This window comes from Ranitomeya imitator, chromosome 1 (genome assembly GCF_032444005.1).
Source record: "Ranitomeya imitator isolate aRanImi1 chromosome 1, aRanImi1.pri, whole genome shotgun sequence".
NCBI lineage: Eukaryota > Metazoa > Chordata > Amphibia > Anura > Dendrobatidae > Ranitomeya > Ranitomeya imitator.
The window spans coordinates 1,047,698,413-1,047,720,186 of record NC_091282.1 but is presented as its reverse complement, the minus strand read 5'-3'; the positions used below and the strand labels follow the sequence as shown (position 1 = coordinate 1,047,720,186).

Sequence of the window (21,774 nt, the reverse complement as noted above, 5' to 3'; positions counted from 1 at the left end):
ACTTGTGTCTAGATCTGAATTTGATTTTTTACTTCCTAAGTTTCCCCTACAGGCTACCTTCTATACTCTACCCAAAATACATAAGGGGGTGATCCCCCTTAAGGGATGGCCCATTGTGTCGGGGGTGGACTCCCTCACCCAAAACTGTGGACTTTATCTAGAGGAGATCTTACGGCCATTTGTCATCGCCATCCCCTCATATCTTAGGGATACCACAGATTTATTGCAGAAGGTAGAGGGCCTACAACTTGATAGCAGCGCTTTACTAGGGTCAATTGATGTGGAAGCCCTGTATAGCAGTATCCCACACGAGGAGGGCCTAAGGGGGTTAAACTACTACCTTCAACAGAGATCGGTAGCCTGTAGGGAACATAACAAGTTCGTGGTGTCTCTACTTAAGTACATCCTCACCCATAATGTATTCAAATTCGACGGCAAGTACTACCACCAGATCAGGGGCACTGCGATGGGGTGCCCATGTGCCCCATCGTATGCAAATTTGTTCCTGGGCTGGTGGGAGGAAACGGTCGTCTTCGGGGAGGAGACAAAATGGTGGAATGAATTTGTAGCAATGTGGCTCAGATTCATAGACGATGTGTTTGTCGTCTGGACGGGCACCATTGATCAGTTTAATAATTTCATTATGGAGTTAAACTGTAACCAGATCAGCCTAAGATTCACATCAGAAATCCATCAGGAGGAATTGGCGTTCTTGGATGTCTTGATAAAGAAGGCACCAGATGGAAGTCTAACCACAAACATATACCGCAAACCAACGAGCACAAACAGTCTATTGAACTGGAATAGTCATCACCCTGTCCCCCTCAAAAAGGGGATCCCTAAGGGCCAGTTCCTTAGACTGAGGCGGAATTGCTCAGAAACTAGGATGTTTCATAGTCAAGCAAAAGACATGTTTAACAGATTTAGAGAGCAGAATTATCCTCCACATGTGCTGCATACTGCATATACAAATGCGGCTAACATCGACAGACAGCAACTACTACACAAAAAGAATGACCCAATAGAAAACGAAGTCATTAGGATCATAGGTACCTTCGATTGTCAACATCAGAAGGTGAGAGAGGTTCTGAATAGACACTGGGATATCCTGAGAATGGACCCAGATCTGAAGGATGTGCTGGGCCCACGCCCTGATATTACATTTAGGAAGGGGAGATCTTTGAAAGACTCCCTAGTACATAGCCACTACATGAAACCAAAACCGGCTGGTACGTGGCTAGAGAGGAGGCCATGTGGCTTCTATCGGTGTGGCAGCTGCCAATTCTGCAGGCTGATGGTCCCAAACAAGTCCTTCAGCAGTTCCTCCTCAGGAAAGGTCTTTTTTCAACGTGATTTTTCCAACTGTAAATCAACGGGGGTGGTGTACAAAGTATCGTGCCCATGCCCTCTGGATTATATTGGGAAAACCAAAAGAGAGTTTCGCAGGCGTGTGGGGGAACACCTGGGTGATATTAGACATGAGAGGGATACCCCACTTGCCAGACACATGAGACTAAAACATCCACAGGATACCCTGAACCTAAAGTTCACTATTGTGGAGGTGGTTAAGCCCAATCCGAGGGGAGGAGACCTCGATAGAACCATCTTGCAGAGGGAATGCGAGTGGATCTTTAGGATGGACTCAATAAGTCCAAAGGGTCTTAATGAACAACAGTCTTACGTGTGTTTCCTGTAGGATTCTTGGGGTTATGTGTACCGGTTGTGTGCGTGGATGAGCGCCCCTGAGGCTATATTCACACTTAGCGGTTTTTACCGCGGAACCGCCGCGATTTTGATGCTGCGGGTCCGCAGCAGTTTCCATAGCGTTTACAGTAACATGTAAACCCTATGGAAACCGCAAACCGCTGTGCACATGCTGCGGGAAATACCGCGCGGGAACGCAGCGGTTTACAACCCGCAGCATGTCACTTTGTGCAGAATCGCTGCGATTCTGCACCCATAGGAATACATTGAACCGCTTACTTCCCGCATGGGGCTGTGCCCACGTTGCGGGAAGTAAGCGGATAATGTGCGGGTGGTACCCGGGGTGGAGGAGAGGAGACTCTCCTCCAGGCCCTGGGAACCATATTTGGGGTTAAAAAATAAAAAATCTGGTTATACTCACCCTCTGATGTCCGGAGCTCCTGGGCGCTGCACGCGGCTGTCCGGTCAGAGTTGCTGTGCGACCAGGACCTGCGGTGACGTCGCGGTCACATGACCGTGACGTCACGAAGGGTCCTTCTCCCACAGCATCTTAGGAACCGGACCGCCGGGTGCAGCGCCCAGGAGATCCGGACATCAGAGGGTGAGTATAACCAATTTTTATTATTTTTAACATTACTATTGATGCTGCATATTGCTGCATATGCAGCATCAATAGTATAGGCGGAAACCCGCAGCGGAAAACGCGGAACAAACCGCGATAAATCTGCAGGGAGAACCGCAGTTGTTTTGCCCTGCAGATTTATCAAATCCGCTGCGGGAGAACCCGCAGGGACCCGACGCAAGGTGTGAACATAGCCTAAAAGTCTGATAATCTCTTTCTTTTGCCTTTCACCTTGTTTAAGGGTAATATGGGCATTGAACTTTGCCATAAGGGAGGGCTTGTCGTTCTTTACCCTATTCCGTTTGCCCCGTTCTTTTGGGGGGTAAGCACAGATCAGTGTGCGTCATTTGGCGATTCGAAATCCTCAGTTTTAGGGCCCGCCCATCTTTTGAATATAGTTTGGAGGGGATGGACATAATGTATGAGCTACATATAGTTTCTATGTTGTAAGCATCATTATTGCAATAGATACAATATAACGGTGGGATTGGTAATTAGGTTGATCATTTTAGCTCACCATATATGTATAATGCACTGATGTTTTCAATGGGCATTTGCCGCGGTGCGTTTTCCCACTTTTAGGTAGCGATGGGATAAGGAGTAAGGTTTGTACCCGGGGGATGCGCGGCTGCTGTTGATTCTGCACATACCCACCTCCTGGGAGAGTCCAAGCGGCGAAAGAGTTCTCTATGTTATCTATTAGAACCGCGTTGTGTAGATATACGCAGATGCAGCTGTCTGATCATTCATACGCTAAGGCTGATTTTGCTGCACTAGGTGACACGCAGTTTGCGGTCCACCATGCACAAGTACAGGAAGAGCTATCGACTGGGTACGAGCATCTTAGATGCAGTACGTTGGTAAAATCGGGAGATCACCTGACCGCATTTGCCACTTCGGCCGCTTAGTACGCTATAACACTCATGTCACTATAGTAGTGCTTTTCAGTTTTGCGCAGCCGCAGTGATATATACGGGCGGCGCTTCTCGTTTAGCTCAGGCCCACTTGCTTTGACAGTGGGTGATACGCAGGATGCGGTCCAAGCTGCGCAACCGCAGAAGTAGCGCACCGCTTGATCAATTAGGGCGGCGCCTTGGAGAGATGCGCAGCCGCAGTGGATTCTCTTCCCAAAATGCTCGTACACCCACCACTGAGCGGCGGCATGGGTTGACACGCAGTTTGCGGTCCACCGTGCGCAACCGCAGTAAGAGCCCTTCGATCTACCAATCGGGAACGAGCACCCGTGTCCCTTCCGGAACGCTACAGGAAGTTTATGAATACGGGTGTTCCGGCGGGCCCGGCTTATAACTGAGGTAAAGCACATGGCAATTCTTATACATCTGGCACCATCGAGATACATGAGCATGAAATCGGGCCTCCTGATGAGCCAGCGAGGCGAAACGCGTTGAGGCTATAAAGATACGGAGGGCTGACGGCGCATCACTCTATGATGAGTATCGATTATGTACATGCCTTTATCTGCTATCAGTTTCCTAAAGTATATTGGGTCATGAGGCACAGATCGGTTACTAGCTGGTGATAGGGCGAAATTCATAGTTGCATACCCTTCACAGTGCTGATAGGAGCAGTAGCAGTATTATCTGCTTGAGTGATGCTTTTGCCTTAAAAATCACGGATTATACGTGGCCATGGCAGAGCATGGTCGTCAAATAGCCCTTGACATGTTCTCATATTGTTTTTAATATACAGGTGTGGGGTTTGAGGCTTCCCTAGATTTAGTTGTTTATTGTATAGTGTTCAGGGGTACCTTTAGTTCACCATTGTGTGGGTAGAGGGACCCTTTTGGATTATTAGGGTATATCAGGGACCCTAGGGTCAGCCGACGCGGAGCGGGGGCGCCATAACGTTTCCCATAGGGCACCAACCCCCGCTGATAGGTAGGGGCGGCCCAGGTACTGTGTAGGGATTGTCTGGTCTCCCCACCCTAGTCTTTTCACGGTGTGTTGATTTGTTTGTTTGCTTTTTTTTGTTTTTTCTTGGTGCAGCCACAGGTTGGTGGCATTTTTTAATCTTAAACAATAAAGATTTTTTCGCTGGGTCCATATGATTCCCTATGAAATAGATACCCATTTTTCTATATTTATTTGAGAGCATATTTTGTGCCAAAACCTGATTAAGTTGAATAAGATTTTTTTTTTTTTTGCGCTAAACTTTACAAAGAGACAAATATACCATGACAAAACGCAGCAAGAAAATCCAAGCAAAACACTGAAAAAATGCCTAGTGTGAGCACAGCCTTAGTTGTGACTTTCTGTCTTGCATGTTGTGTAGGTCTCCGGAGAGTTTGTTCGCCGTTGTCCGTGAAGCTTAGTGTTACGCTCTCCAGACATAATGCGCCTTTCATCCCTTTCTGCAGGTCATCAGTGGTCATCTCGGGTGGGTGCGCTGCATAGCGGTGGAACCTGGGAACCAGTGGTTTGTCACGGGCTCCGCAGATAGAACTATTAAGGTAAGAAGACTTGGCTAAGGAAGCTTTTCCTTTGTGATTCAGAGTGCTTAAGGGTATAATTTTCAGTGCTCCTGTCGGGTCTTTGTCATTTTCTTCATGCCGGCTTCAGCAGCTTTTTAGTGCAGTGGAGGAAAAACAATTTTCTTTTCCATGTTGGGATATTTAGAAGCTGAATACAATGCAGCGTAAATTGCTGATATCTAAAGTCCTCTCTGAACCCAAAACTCATCCTTTACATAATTATACGACCTAGTTCTTTGCTTCCTTCCCTTTTAGGAGTGTCTGTCCTTTTTTTTTTTTTCTTTTTTTTTCTTCTTGCATGTTACCTGGATAACTCTAATGACCAAGATATTTTTTGTTTTTGTGTTTTCCTCTTTTACTCCCTTTGGAGCTTTTTTTCTAGTCATGCAAGGGCGTGTTTTTCATAGGACAAATTGTAGCTTTGATTAACACCAATAACTTTACCATACAATGTAATGGAAAACGGGAAAAAAATACAAAATTTGCAGTTGATTTCACTGCTGTGATCACAGTATATGGACCTGGTGCCGCACTGCTGTGATCACAATATATGGACCTGGTGCCGCACTGCTGTGATCACAGTATATGGACCTGGTGCCGCTCTGCTGTGATCACAGTATATGGACCTGGTGTCGCACTGCTGTGATCACAGTATATGGACCTGGTGCCGCACTGCTGTGATCACAATATATGGACCTGGTGCCGCACTGCTGTGATCACAGTATATGGACCTGGTGCCGCTCTGCTGTGATCACAGTATATGGACCTGGTGCCGCACTGGTGTGATCACAGTATATGGATCAAGTGCCGCACTGCTGTGATCACAGTATATGGACCTGGTGCCGCACTGCTGTGATCACAGTATATGGGCCTGGTGCCGCTCTGCTGTGATCACAGTATATGGACCTGGTGCCGCACTGCTGTGATCACAGTATATGGACCTGGTGCCGCACTGCTGTGATCACCGTATATGGACCTGGTGCCTCACTGCTGTGATCACAGTATATGGACCTGGTGCCGCACTGCTGTGATCACAGTATATGGACCTGGTGCCGCACTGCTGTGATCACAGTATATGGACCTGGTGCCGCACTGCTGTGATCACAGTATATGGAGCTGGTGCCGCACTGCTGTGATCACAGTATATGGAGCTGGTGCCGCACTGCTGTGATCACAGTATATGGACCTGGTGCCGCACTGCTGTGATCACAGTATATGGACCTGGTGCCGCACTGCTGTGATCACAGTATATGGACCTGGTGCCGCACTGCTGTGATCACAGTATATGGACCTGGTGCCGCACTGCTGTGATCACAGTATATGGAGCTGGTGCCGCACTGCTGTGATCACAGTATATGGAGCTGGTGCCGCACTGCTGTGATCACCGTATATGGACCTGGTGTCGCACTGCTGTGATCACAGTATATGGACCTGGTGCCGCACTGCTGTGATCACAGTATATGGACCTGGTGCCGCACTGCTGTGATCACAGTATATGGAGCTGGTGCCGCACTGCTGTGATCACAGTATATGGAGCTGGTGCCGCACTGCTGTGATCACAGTATATGGAGCTGGTGCCGCACTGCTGTGATCACAGTATATGGACCTGGTGCCGCACTGCTGTGATCACAGTATATGGACCTGGTGCCGCACTGCTGTGATCACAGTATATGGAGCTGGTGCCGCACTGCTGTGATCACAGTATATGGAGCTGGTGCCGCACTGCTGTGATCACAGTATATGGAGCTGGTGCCGCACTGCTGTGATCACAGTATATGGACCTGGTGCCGCACTGCTGTGATCACAGTATATGGACCTGGTGCCGCACTGCTGTGATCACCGTATATGGATCTGGTGTCGCACTGCTGTGATCACAGTATATGGACCTGGTGCCGCACTGCTGTGATCACAGTATATGGACCTGGTGCCGCACTGCTGTGATCACCGTATATGGAGCTGGTGCCGCACTGCTTTGATCACAGTATATGGAGCTGGTGCCGCACTGCTGTGATCACAGTATATGGACCTGGTGCCGCACTGCTGTGATCACAGTATATGGACCTGGTGCCGCACTGCTGTGATCACAGTATATGGAGCTGGTGCCGCACTGCTGTGATCACAGTATATGGAGCTGGTGCCGCACTGCTGTGATCACAGTATATGGACCTGGTGCCGCACTGCTGTGATCACAGTATATGGAGCTGGTGCCGCACTGCTGTGATCACAGTATATGGACCTGGTGCCGCACTGCTGTGATCACAGTATATGGACCTGGTGCCGCACTGCTGTGATCACAGTATATGGATCTGGTGTCGCACTGCTGTGATCACAGTATATGGACCTGGTGCCGCACTGCTGTGATCACAGTATATGGACCTGGTGCCGCACTGCTGTGATCACAGTATATGGACCTGGTGCCGCACTGCTGTGATCACAGTATATGGAGCTGGTGCCGCACTGCTGTGATCACAGTATATGGAGCTGGTGCCGCACTGCTGTGATCACAGTATATGGACCTGGTGCCGCACTGCTGTGATCACAGTATATGGACCTGGTGCCGCACTGCTGTGATCACAGTATATGGAGCTGGTGCCGCACTGCTGTGATCACAGTATATGGAGCTGGTGCCGCACTGCTGTGATCACAGTATATGGAGCTGGTGCCGCACTGCTGTGATCACAGTATATGGACCTGGTGCCGCACTGCTGTGATCACAGTATATGGACCTGGTGCCGCACTGCTGTGATCACAGTATATGGACCTGGTGTCGCACTGCTGTGATCACAGTATATGGAGCTGGTGCCGCACTGCTGTGATCACAGTATATGGAGCTGGTGCCGCACTGCTGTGATCACAGTATATGGAGCTGGTGCCGCACTGCTTTGATCACAGTATATGGAGCTGGTGCCGCACTGCTGTGATCACAGTATATGGACCTGGTGCCGCACTGCTGTGATCACAGTATATGGACCTGGTGCCGCACTGCTGTGATCACAGTATATGGAGCTGGTGCCGCACTGCTGTGATCACAGTATATGGAGCTGGTGCCGCACTGCTGTGATCACAGTATATGGACCTGGTGCCGCACTGCTGTGATCACAGTATATGGAGCTGGTGCCGCACTGCTGTGATCACAGTATATGGACCTGGTGCCGCACTGCTGTGATCACAGTATATGGACCTGGTGCCGCACTGCTGTGATCACAGTATATGGATCTGGTGTCGCACTGCTGTGATCACAGTATATGGACCTGGTGCCGCACTGCTGTGATCACAGTATATGGAGCTGGTGCCGCACTGCTGTGATCACAGTATATGGAGCTGGTGCCGCACTGCTGTGATCACAGTATATGGACCTGGTGCCGCACTGCTGTGATCACAGTATATGGACCTGGTGCCGCACTGCTGTGATCACAGTATATGGAGCTGGTGCCGCACTGCTGTGATCACAGTATATGGACCTGGTGCCGCACTGCTGTGATCACAGTATATGGACCTGGTGCCGCACTGCTGTGATCACAGTATATGGAGCTGGTGCCGCACTGCTGTGATCACAGTATATGGACCTGGTGCTGCACTGCTGTGATCACAGTATATGGACCTGGTGCCGCACTGCTGTGATCACAGTATATGGACCTGGTGCCGCACTGCTGTGATCACAGTATATGGACCTGGTGCCGCACTGCTGTGATAACAGTATATGGAGCTGGTGCCGCACTGCTGTGATCACAGTATATGGAGCTGGTGCCGCACTGCTGTGATCACAGTATATGGACCTGGTGCCGCACTGCTGTGATCACAGTATATGGACCTGGTGCCGCACTGCTGTGATCACAGTATATGTCCCTATATCCTGCCCTCTGTTAGGGCAGCATAGTTTTGGGGATGGCTAAAACCACTGCTTAGTGTCTGTCCTAGGAATGTTGCTTGATCAGAGGCCAGGGGCTTAATGGAGTGTTCCATGGAATGAATATACTTTTAAATGTCGTAATCTAATTTTTTTTTAAAATGTCCAGGAAGTGGTTTTGTCACCGATCCCTTGTACCTCTCACCAGTGCTTATCCAGTACCTGCTGTTTTGTGCTTTACTGATCCCATACCTTACACACTAAATAATGAGAATATTACCTGCGTCATCAGGCATTTTTGTGTGTCAAGGACAGAATTAGGAATCACAGACCGGTATGTTCTGGTTCTGGGATGGGATGAGAGTGTAGGGCAGTGTTCCCCAACTCCGGTCCTCAAGAGCCACGAACAGGTCATGTTTTGAGGATTTCCTTAGTATTGCACAGGTCATTGAATGCTTTCCTGTGTTGGTGGCTCTTGAGGACCGGACTTGGGGAACACTGGTGTAGGGGATTGATGAGGGCGAGTATCTTTTGTTTCAGAGGCATATAGAAAACTCTTCTGTTCCCTTGAACATCCCTTTAAGAGATCTATGGAGCCTTTTTTCTGCTCTTGGATACTCTGCCGTCTTTCCCACATCGATACCAGTGAGCTCATGTAACCGTAAAAAGAGAAATGTGTGACTGAATCACAAATTCCCATTCACTCAGATTGTGGTCACACGACAGGACCCCTTCTGGGAACTCTGAGTTGGGGAAAGTGGTCTTGGACATTTCGTGTCCGGCTTCACGTTCCTTTGCTCTAGCAGTCTCTGGGTTGCCTGACATCCTTTGGTTTCTGCGCCTGTTACTGGACCCGAGGGAAATCTTGTAACACGAAGCACAGCTCCAGCGTGATTTTCATGCCGTCGTTTTAATAAGGTTCTTGCTTTATGGCGAGTATTTGTGTCATGCAGTATTAATGGTGTGCTTCTCTAAGTTTCACTTCATTTCTCCCTTCTCTCGAGATCTGGGATCTGGCAAGTGGTAAATTAAAGCTGTCCTTGACAGGACACATAAGCACGGTCCGGGGAGTGATTGTGAGTGCCAGGAGCCCATATTTGTTTTCTTGTGGCGAGGACAAGCAGGTGAAATGCTGGGATCTGGAATATAATAAGGTATGCCTGACATCCCAGGGCAAGTCCTGGTCATCACTTATGTCTTACAATGTTTTCCTTCGCCTTATTGCTAGCTATTGCTCGTGAAAATACCTTGCGTGATCTGTGGAGCAGTCGGTGCTGTTGGTTTGTGCATTCCTTCACAAGTCTCAATGCTATCTGCTTTTAACCCTGCGTGATCTCTTGTGATGTGTATGCAGTTCATACATACAGCCATGGAGAGAATAACACGTTGGATTCAGTACAAGCTTGCATATGCTGTTCTTGGTTCCCCAGGTCATAAGGCATTACCACGGTCATTTAAGCGCAGTCTATGGTTTAGATTTGCATCCCACCATTGATGTGCTGGTGACCTGCAGCAGGGATTCTACGTCCCGGGTAAGTAATGACAGAGCGGGCGTCTGGCATCTGCCACTGAGTCACTGAGGTTTCATACTTACATGGTTTTTTTTCCATAGATCTGGGATATAAGGACAAAAGCCGGTGTACATACGCTTGTGGGACACACCAACGCTGTGGCAACAGTACGATGCCAGTCTGCTGAGCCCCAGATTATAACAGGTATGCATCCATGCTGATGTAATCCCGTTATTCAAGTTAAATGGAATCTGTGAGCAGGTTTTTTTCTACCTCATCTGAGAGCAGCCTGATATAGGCAGAGACCCTGACTCCAGCAATGTATCACTTGGATTAGGCTGGGTTCACACTGCGTTCAGTGACTCCGTTAAACGGACTACGTGGTGTAACGTAGTCCGTTAACGCCGCCATTGAATGCGGCGTGCGCTAGCCATGTGCCGTCATTGAGTGACGGACCCGAGACGCGGGCTGCAGCGTTTCAGGGTCAGTCACTGCTAGCGCAGATAGAGCTAGCAGATGCTCCATCTGCGCTAGCGCTGTGCAAAGTCGGCACTTGCGTTAGTGCAGTCCGTTTAACGTATGCGTTGAACGGACTGCACTAACGCAATGTGAAACCGGCCTTACTTGGTGCAGCCGTTCTGACAGAGTTTTTAGATTTAGCATGAAGCAGAGCTGAGGATGCTAACCCCGCCCACACCAGGCTCTGTATGTTCAATGGCTATAGACAGTGAGCTGCTTATCACGGGAGGGAGCGGAGTTGGACTAGGGCTCACGTGGCCGGCTAGTCACAGCAATGATAAGCTCCTCATTCTTTGTAAGCAAACAAAACCTTTTAACCCTTACCTCATGCTATCTTCTAACTACATAGCAAAAACCTGCTGGCAGATTCCTTTATGAAATATAGGGCTACCTTGGGCTGACGTCACATCTCTATTGTGAATTCTGTTCTTTTGTTCCATCATAGGAGCAAAAAAAATAGTATTAAGGCTGTGATGATGGTGTCCCATGATAGGCAATGGTGCCCAATTGTGCCATTCATTTATAATAGGGTATCTTGGATCCTACCAAGGGGTGTCCGTCCTTCACTTGGAAGAAATGATTGCCTTTTTATCAAATGTGACTGGAAACTGATGAAGCCAGCAACAATGAAAATGAATGCAGCCTGCACCTATCACAAAATATATTCAGCAGTAGTCAAGTAGTCGCCTTATAGCATTATGGGATCATAGATGGGATTAAACTTCACTACAAAGTTTCATCCCAAATTTTTTTTGTAAAAAAAAAAAAAAAAAGCATGAACATAAGTAAAAAAATAATAAATCTCTTTAACTCCTTTCCATGGTTTTTCAAAGAAAATCATCATTTGCCAAAAGTTACAGGTACACTTTAACCATTTAACGTTTAATTCCTTTGTGGATGTGTTCATAGATTCTTCTTTTTTACCTAAGTCCATGCTATATTAAAACTGTTAGAGAGAATGTCCCTTTTTTGCAGTAACAGTACGGACATGTTCAGACAGATCAATGAGACCTGCTCGATGGTTTCTGAGATGCCTCAGAGTATGTCAGTGGCTGTCACCTCTTCAGACTATGCTCAATGTAATTCTGATAAATGTGAGTAAGGTTCTGTTCACACCAGAAAGTCATAGTGGAATATTTCCCCCCCAGAGAGTTGGTGGATCCATTTGGATTAATCTTGTAAGTCATTTAAGCATTTTACATTGATCTTGTGGTCAGAAGTGTGAACAGAGGTTAGTTTGCGGGTTTTTAGATCACTTTTTTTTTCTTTTCTGTTTTTTTAACTAATCTGGTAAAGCAGGGCAGTAATTAATCTTGTTTAATTTTCACTTCTCCCCGAAGTATTCTGTATTTTGTTTTTGTATATGGATCCAGAGATATGGGTATATTATTTGCTATATAGCTAGTTTTTAGAGTCTTTGCCAAAGGAGCTTTACTCAGTCTAATAATGCAGAGCAGCCTTAAGACCCCTCCCCCCATAGTATCCTATGAATCCCACTCCTTTGTAAAGACCATTTATGCAGCACTAAGCAAAAAGGCCCACATCTCCAGAACTGTATAGTGGATTTGCAAAAAAACAAAATTCAGAATAAATCAGGGAAGCTGTAAGATAAAAATAAAACCTGGCTGTTTTTGACCTGTTGCTAAGTGCTCTTTAACCCCTTTCCGACATCAGGCATATATTTACGCAGATGTCGGACTCCATCTCTTTGATGTGGGCTCCAGCAGTGAGCCCACATCTTTCCCAATGTCAGCTGTTTTGAACAGCTGACATGTGCCCGGAACAGCCACGGGTGGAATCGCGATCCACCTGCGGTTATTAACCCGTTAAATGCCGCTGTGAAACTTAAAGCGGCATTTAACAAGCGCTTCCAGCTATTGCGCCGTAATTCTGCCGAGCGGTGACCCCAGTCACGTGCTCGCGGGTCACCGGTGGGTTGGCCTGACAACAGAGGGTCTCCTGCAGACCTCCATGGTCGTCCCTGCCAGCTTGCTGTGAGCACCATAGCACATGAGTAATTCAGCTATATGTAGCTGAGCCGATCGAGTTATGGCAGCTTCTAGTCTCCCATGGAGACTATTGAAACATGTCAAAAGTAAAGTATAAATATAAATATATATATATATATATATATATATATATATATATATATATATATATATATATATATATATATATATATATATATATATACACATATATATACACATATATATACACATATATATACACATATATATACACATACATATACTAGATTGTGGCCCGATTCTAACGCATCGGGTATTCTAGAATATGCATGTCGCTGTAATATATGGACAATGATGATTCCAGAATTCGCGGCAGACTGTGCCCGTCGCTGATTGGTCGAGGCAACCTTTATGACATAATCGTCGCCATGGCAACCATTATGACATCATCGTCGCTGTGCCCGTTGCTGATTGGTCGAGGCCTGGCGGCCTCGACCAATCAGAGACGCGGGATTTCTACGTCGATGCTGTGCCGGTCTCTGATTGGTCGAGGCCTGGCGGCCTCGACCAATCAGAGAGCCGGGATTTCCAAGACAGACAGACTGACAGAAAAACCCTTAGACAATTATATATATACTAGATTGTGGCCCGATTCTAACGCATCGGGTATTCTAGAATATGCATGTCCCCGTAGTATATGGACAATGATGATTCCAGAATTCGCGGCAGACTGTGCCCGTCGCTGATTGGTCGAGGCAACCTTTATGACATCATCGTCGCCATGGCAACCATTATGACATCATCGTCGCTGTGCCAGTTTCTGATTGGTCGAGGCCGCCAGGCGGCCTCGACCAATCAGAGACGTGGGATGTCTACGTCCTTTATGACATCATCGTCGCTGTGCCCGTCGCTGATTGGTCGAGGCCTGGCGGCATCGACCAATCAGGGACGTGGGATTTCCAGGACAGACAGACAGACGGAAAAACCCTTAGACAATTATGTATATATAGATATATATATAGATACTAGATTGTGGCCCGATTCTAACGCATCGGGTATTCTAGAATATGCATGTCCCCGTAGTATATGGACAATGATGATTCCAGAATTCGCAGCAGACTGTGCCCGTCGCTGATTGGTCGAGGCAACCTTTATGACATCATCGTCGCCATGGCAACCATTATGACATGAACGTCGATACTGTGCCCGTCGCTGATTGGTCGAGGCGAATTCGCAGCAGACTGTGCCCGTCGCTGATTGGTCGAGGCAACCTTTATGACATCATCATAGCCATGCTGTGCCCGTAGCTGATTGGTCGAGGCCTGGCGGCCTCGACCAATCAGAGACGTGGGATTTCCAGGACAGAAAGACAGACAGACAGACAGACAGAAAGACAGACGGAAAAACCCTTAGACAATTATATATATAGATCAGGAGGACTGATCAATATAGAAGTGTCAGGAGGACTGATCAATACATAAGTGTCAGGAGGACTGATCAATATAGAGGTGTCAGGAGGACTGATCAATATAGAAGTGTCAGGAGGACTGATCAATATAGAAGTGTCAGGAGGACTGATCAATATAGAGGTATCAGGAGGACTGATCAATATAGAAGTGTCAGGAGGACTGATCAATATAGAAGTGTCAGGAGGACTGATCAATATAGAAGTGTCAGGAGGACTGATCAATATAGAAGTGTCAGGAGGACTGATCAATATAGAAGTGTCAGGAGGACTGATCAATATAGAGGTGTCAGGAGGACTGATCAATAGAATGTCAGGAGGACTGATCAATATAGAGGTATCAGGAGGACTGATCAATATAGAAGTGTCAGGAGGACTGATCAATATAGAAGTGTCAGGAGGACTGATCAATATAGAAGTGTCAGGAGGATTTATCAATATAGAGGTGTCAGGAGGACTGATCAATATAGAATGTCAGGAGGACTGATCAATATAGAGGTATCAGGAGGACTGATCAATATAGAAGTGTCAGGAGGACTGATCAATATAGAAGTGTCAGGAGGACTGATCAATATAGAAGTGTCAGGAGGACTGATCAATATAGAAGTGTCAGGAGGACTGATCAATATGGAAGTGTCAGGAGGACTGATCAATATAGAAGTGTCAGGAGGACTGATCAATACAGAGGTGTCAGGAGGACTGATCAATACAGAAGTGTCAGGAGGACTGATCAATACAGAAGTGTCAGGAGGACTGATCAATATAGAAGTGTCAGGAGGACTGATCAATATAGAAGTGTTAGGAGGACTGATCAATATAGAAGTGTCAGGAGGACTGATCAATACAGAAGTGTCAGGAGGACTGATCAATATGGAAGTGTCAGGAGGACTGATCAATATAGAAGTGTCAGGAGGACTGATCAATACAGAGGTGTCAGGAGGACTGATCAATACAGAAGTGTCAGGAGGACTGATCAATACAGAGGTATCAGGAGGACTGATCAATATAGAATGTCAGGAGGACTGATCAATATAGAAGTGTCAGGAGGACTGATCAATATAGAAGTGTCAGGAGGACTGATCAATATAGAAGTGTCAATCAGAGACGCGGGATTTCTACGTCGATGCTGTGCCGGTCGGGATTTCCAGGACAGACAGACAGACGGAAAAACCCTTAGACAATTATAGAGATATATATTTCCAGAATTCGCGGCACACTGTGCCCGTCGCTGATTGGTCGAGGCAACCTTTATGACATCGTCGCCATGGCAACCATTATGACATCTACGTCGATACTGTGCCCGTCGCTGAATCAGAAACGTGAGATTTCTACGTCCTTTATGACATCGTCGTCGCTGTGCCTGTTGCTGATTGGTCGAGGCCTGGCGGCCTCGACCAATCAGACGCGGGATTTCTACGTCCTTTATGACATCATCGTCGCTGTGCCCGTTGCTGATTGGTCGAGGCCTGGCGGCCTCGACCAATCAGAGATGCGGGATTTCTACGTCGATGCTGTGCCGGTCTCTGATTGGTCAAGGCCTGGTGGCCTCGGCCAATCAGAGAGCAGGGATTTCCAGGACAGACAGACAGACAGACAAACACTTAGACAATTATATATATAGATAGATAGATATATATCTATCTATCTATCTATAATGTATGTTCAAATCACCCCCCTTTCGCACCATTCAGAAAAAAATCAACTAAATCAAACAGACATATTTGGTATCACCACGTTCCGAATCGCCCGATCTATCAATAAAGAAAGGGTTAACCTGATCGCTAAATGGCATAGGGAGTCACAACACCAGAATTACATTTTTTTTGGTCGCTGCATTAAAATACAACAGGCGATCAAATTGCCACAATATACAGCAGAAAATTCCAGCGAATCTTTTAGAATGAGTCATTTACATATTGTAGAATGCAATATAGTAGTGAAGAGACAAATATAAGTGCATAAGGGTAATATAATTTCAACTTTTGTTTAACAAATATCTATTTTTATAGAACATCACTGGCAAATGATACTCAAATTTTCTGTCTTTCTGTTTTTGAATAATGAGATGAATATGGAGTCTGTGATAATTTACGGACCTAATAGATTTTGACATATATGATGTCAAATGTAAAAAAACATAGGGCAATATGCTTGAGTGTGCCTCTCTCATTTCGATCCCATGTGGCTTCCTGGCAGTGAGGACGACAGACTGGACGAGCTGGCTACAACTTTTATTAACGGGCGATCAAATATCGTATCTACACCAAAATAGTATCGTTAAAAACGTCAGCTCAGCGCACAAAAAATAACCCCTCACCCAACCCGAGTTCACGAAAAATGGAGACACTACAGATATCAGAAAATGGCGCAATTTTATTATTTTTTTTTAACATAGTTTGGAATTTTTTTAATCACTTAGATAAAAAAGAACCCAGACATGTTTGGTGTCTATGAACTCGTACTGACCTGGGGAATCAGAATGGCAGGTCAGATTCAGCATTTAGTGAACCTAGCAAAAAAGCCAAACAAAAAACAAGTGTGGGATTGCACTTTTTTTGCAATTTCACTGCACTTGTAATTTCTTTTCCCATTTTCTAGTACACGACATGGTAAAAGCAATGATGTCGTTCAAAAGGACAACTCGTCACGCAAAAAACAAGCCCTCACATGGCCATATTGACGGGAAAATAAAAATGTTTTGGCTCTGGGAAGAAGTGGAGCGATGACTCCCAGAGGTGTTTTCGTTTAAGGGGTTAAATTTGTTCATTGCATGTACTGTAGCTCTACAGATTTAGGCTTTACATTATTCTTGTAGTCAAAATGACCAAAAACTCAGCAAGTTGAATTTGTGTCGATATGACTCCACAGCAGCTGTTCTAAACTACCTCTGGTGTGAACAGAGCCCTGTTCAGGTGTTTGGCTATGCTGAATATCCGTGCTGTCAATTGGGAGAAGAGAGTAAAGCCACTGCCGAACAAAAGGATCCGGCATTTGTGTTCCTTATGATTACCATTTTTTTCTCCTCCCCAGGAAGCCATGACACCACAATTCGGCTTTGGGACATGGTGGGTGGAAAGACTCGCGTCACACTGACAAATCATAAGAAGTCCGTCCGATCAGTTGTATTACATCCACGACAGTAAGAGCCTTTCCAATATCCACTTCTGTAGTAGTGATTTTATATGTCTGTATCTGTCAGTTTGTCCGTCTAGCTTTGATATAGATACTTGAAACATTCAGTCTTTTACTTAACTTTGGCCATCTTCCATAAGATCTTGGCGTAGTTTGTCATAAAAACAAACTGCTTTCTTGGCTTCCCACGGGACTGACACCTCTGGCATTGCTCCTGGTGTCCTGTATTGGCTGCGGTGCTGAAGTTTCGTTGACCGTGCAGACAAAAATCCCTGATGAGAGACTCCGAGCTCCCTGAATTTTATTTTTTTTTTGCCACAGCCAATAAGGGGCATTGGAAGCGGCGGCAGAGGGTAGGCATCGAACTCGGGGACGATAAGTAATGCTTAGTTTCCTTTTCTTTCTTTTTTTTTAAATTACTGTTATAACAAACTGCTGTTGGCGACCAAGAACTTCTGAAAGGAGACAACCCCTTTAAGTCTTCAAATAGCTGTCATCTATTGGTGTCTTTAACCAGTTAATTCCTAGAACTTTGTAACATGAACCCTCAATCTGGTTATTCCAATATAGCAGAGGACTCTTGTCCGCCCGTTAATCCTTCGACATGATTGCCATTATATCCAGGGGGTTGCTGTAGGCCCCACGGTTGCTGATACTTTTGTGAAGCAGTGACCAAGAATACAGTTATGTGCTGCAATACTTTTGGTTTGATATTTCAGTATGTAGAACAAACGCTGGGACAATTTCAGGTTCATGTTCACTAATGGGACTAACAGTTTAAGGAGAAAAAAAGTATTAAAAAATTCAAATCACCCCTTAAAAAATAAGCGAATATTTATAAATCATATTCGGTATCGGTGCATAAGTCCAATGTATCAAAATGTAATATTGTTTAACCTGTAAAGAATCACCCAAAAAATCTGCACGCCAGAATTTCCGTTTCTAGTCAGATTGGCGGCCCTTAAAATGCAATAAATTAAGATCAAAACCTCTTGCATAACTCAAAGTTGTATCAATAAAAATGTTACCTCGACACAAGAAAAACAAGCCCCCAAAAAGGGAAAATCAATAAAAAAAATAAAAAATAAAGCTGAGCTGCGCCTGCTCCTTACAGGCTGAGTGTCGGCTGTGATGCACAGCAGGCTGCAAACCGTAACCACAACAGCCAATCATGACCGCTACATTTCCAAGGTAATAAGGCCTACATGATGCAATTACGAGTTGCTATGGCAGCCAGGGATTACCCTGTGTTTGCCTTGTTAGTACCCCTAGGAGGAAATAATCAATTATACAATAGATTGCAATGCTAAAGTATGGTGTAGGCAGTCAAGGGATTGCAGGTTTCAAGCACCCTAACGGGATTAATGAAAACTTTAAAAACATAAAACATATTAACCCCTTAATGACCCCCGATACACCTTTTACCGGCAGCAGTTGGGTACTTAAAACACAGCGCCGCTTTTTAACGGTACTGAGGATTAAGTATATAGCGCCCCCCAGCCCCGGAAATTTCTCTGGGGTCTCTGCTACCGTGTTTCCCCGAAAGTAAGGCCCTGTCTTACATTAATTTTACCCCCAAAAGTCCCACCCTGCCTTACTTTCGGGGGAGGCCTTACATTGGGGAAAAAAATGACAATTTTTTTTAACAATAAAATTAACATTTATTAACAGGCTGAACAGCATGGTCAAACAAATAATCAAACAAATGTCTCAAGAATATCTTGTTACGTACTAAAGTTCCGTATCATTACGGTATTTTAATGTATAACATGCAAAACAATGAACAGTAACGAACAGTCTCAATACCGTATGTAACACCGTAACATAAAGCAAGATTTATTCAAGGACAACCATGTCATCCTCTTCTGGAACATCATCATAAACATCCAAGTTTTGAGGTTCCTCTGGAATTGCTTGGGACTCAAGTTCCTGCAGAATCATTGGGCCATATCGCTCATGTGTAGCCACGGCACTGTCCAGAAATGAGCAGGTCTTGTCCAGGTAGCCAGCTCGTAGGGCATTTTGAATGCAAATGTCCGCGATCTTAGCCCATGAATTCTTGACCCAATTCACGATCTCTGGCAGTCTGGGCTTCACAAAGTTCCCACGCACATTTCTCTCCATTCTGTTCTCAATGTAGTCATTGATCTCGGCACGGAGATTGTCCTTGAAGGGCTTGTTTATGGCGATATCCAGAGTCTGGAGATAAGCCGTCATCCCTGCCGGAATCATGATCTGGTCGATTCGTCGCTCATGAAGAAAGTTCTTCATGTCTTTGGCGCGGTGTGTGCTGGCTGCATCCCAGATCAGCATCCCTCTTTGGGTGCCTCGCATAACAAGCGGCAGCATTAAATCAAGCCACTTCCTTATAACCGCTTGTGTGGCCCAGGCTTTCTCAGTTTCCAGCACATAAATGCCAGACACCCTCTCAATCTTGTCCTTCTTGCCCTTTGCAATGAGTAGCGGTGGGACTTTAGTGCCATCCAGCCGAATTGCCAAAATGCAGGTGACACGTGCACTTTCATACGCAGTGGAGGGAACGTACACGGAGGAGGCACCTCGTTGGTCAATGGTGGTTTGAGCAGCTTGACCCATGAACACTGCGGTTTCATCCATGGCAATCATGTTGGAGAGACTGTACTTTGTGAAGTCAGTGTCATCCACAAACTTTTTGTAGGCAAAAGCACGTTTCACTATTTCTGCATCCTCCACCCTAAAGAGTGTGGTGGATCTTCTCAGAGACAGGTCATTGCGTTCAAGAAAGTTATCCACCCAGTGCTGTGAGGCCTTGAATTCCTCAGGGGAAATCTCAAACTGTGGTGCACTTGCAAGAGCAAATTCCTGAATCTGAGCCCTGGTCACCACCAATGTCTTCGCTCTCCTGTTAGCAACCCACTCAGAGACCAGGGCTTCCAGCTCAGTAAACATTGGTTGCCGACCACATCCAACCTTACGCATTTTAGCCTTTCCGGTCTCCGCTCGTTCACTGAGGTGATCATAATCAGCTCGCCATTTGCGGACCAAACGTTCAGCCAGCATTTTTTGTTTGCAGAATTCCGCAAGATTCTTGCCCCGAGATTCCTCCACTATCCCTTTTTTGTACTCCACAGAGTAGCTTTTTCTTTTACCGGGAGCGGAAGAGCTCATCTGGGGGTAAAAATATACGGTATCAGCATTGTTTCTGGTTCCGTATCTGTTTTACAGTACGGTACTTTACATTACGGTAGACTGTTCAACAAGCAAGCAATCCCTGCAGCCTCCCCATTGTTGTACAGTCCGACATCCCTCCCCATACAGTATCCCTGCAGCCTCCCCATTGTTGTACGGTACAGTACGGCATCCCCTGCAGCCTCCCCATTGTTGTACAGTCCGGCAACCCTCCCCATACAGTATCCCTGCAGCCTACCCATTGTTGTATGGTACAGTACGGCATCCCCTGGTGCCTCCCCATTGTTTGAGAGTCCGGCATCCACCCCATCCTCCCCCCTGCAGCATCCCCATACAGTGGTTCTGCCCCCCACTCTGCCACCACACACACTGACACATACGGTACCGGTACAGCCCCACACGGCACCATTGTTTGAGAGTCCGGCATCCACCCCATCCTCCCCCCTGCAGCATCCCCATTGTTTGAGAGTCCGGCATCCACCCCATCCTCCCCCCTGCAGCATCCCCATTGTTTGAGAGTCCGGCATCCACCCCATCCTCCCTCCTGCAGCCTCCCCATACAGTGGTTCTGCCCCCCACTCTGCCACCACACACACTGACACATACGGTACCGGTACAGCCCCACACGGCACCCACACACATATCGTACCGGTACCGTACACACACTGACACATACAGCCCCATACGGCACCCATACACATACCGTACACATACCGTACACACACACAGAGAGAGTTTCGGAACTTACCGTTACTTTCCTTCTGTTTCGATCTCCTCTGCGGTGCCGGGCTGACGATTCGGATGCCGGGGAAGCTGGACCAATCGGAGCGAGCCTGCAGGCGGTGACGTCGCAGCTGATTCGGCCAATCAGCTGCGAGCCGGCTGACTGGCCAATCACAGCTCGAGCTGATGGCCGGCAGGGACTAGGGAGCCTGTGACGAACAGGCTGATCGGCCAATCAGCCTTACATTCCCTCCCCCCCCCCCCCCGCTACCCTGCCTTACAACCGGGGGGTGCCCTACATTGGCGGACCCCCCCGAAACCCCCCACCCTGCCTTACTTTCGGGGGGGTCTTACTTTCGGGGAAACACGGTACCGGGTGTAGCTGAGTCACCAGAGGACATGATTCGGGTTGATTTTTACTGACCCCGGTGTTGCAATCACAGTTATTAACAGTATAACGGCGACCGCAAAAAAAAGCCTATTTTTCATTTAATTTCTCCCTCCTCAGATGTGACCGTACATCATAAGAGGGACAAATGGGGTCCCCCGATCACCCCCTGGTACCTCTGGTGTCCAGGCATTCCCTCATGAAGTCCCTCAGGCCACCGGCGTCTTCTTCCGG

The 21,774-nt window shown here is 46.7% G+C and overlaps 1 protein-coding gene across 1 annotated transcript in view; it reads left to right on the top strand.

Moving 5' to 3' along the window:
* The window catches only part of PLRG1 (pleiotropic regulator 1), a 146,410-nt gene that overhangs the window by 89,160 nt on the left and 35,476 nt on the right, over positions 1-21,774 (top strand). Inside the window, exons 8-12 of the mRNA XM_069744101.1 lie at positions 4,704-4,796; positions 9,669-9,818; positions 10,095-10,196; positions 10,277-10,379; positions 17,160-17,268. Of these exons, the coding sequence (XP_069600202.1) occupies positions 4,704-4,796; positions 9,669-9,818; positions 10,095-10,196; positions 10,277-10,379; positions 17,160-17,268 (557 nt within the window). The remainder of the gene's footprint in view (positions 1-4,703; positions 4,797-9,668; positions 9,819-10,094; positions 10,197-10,276; positions 10,380-17,159; positions 17,269-21,774) is intronic.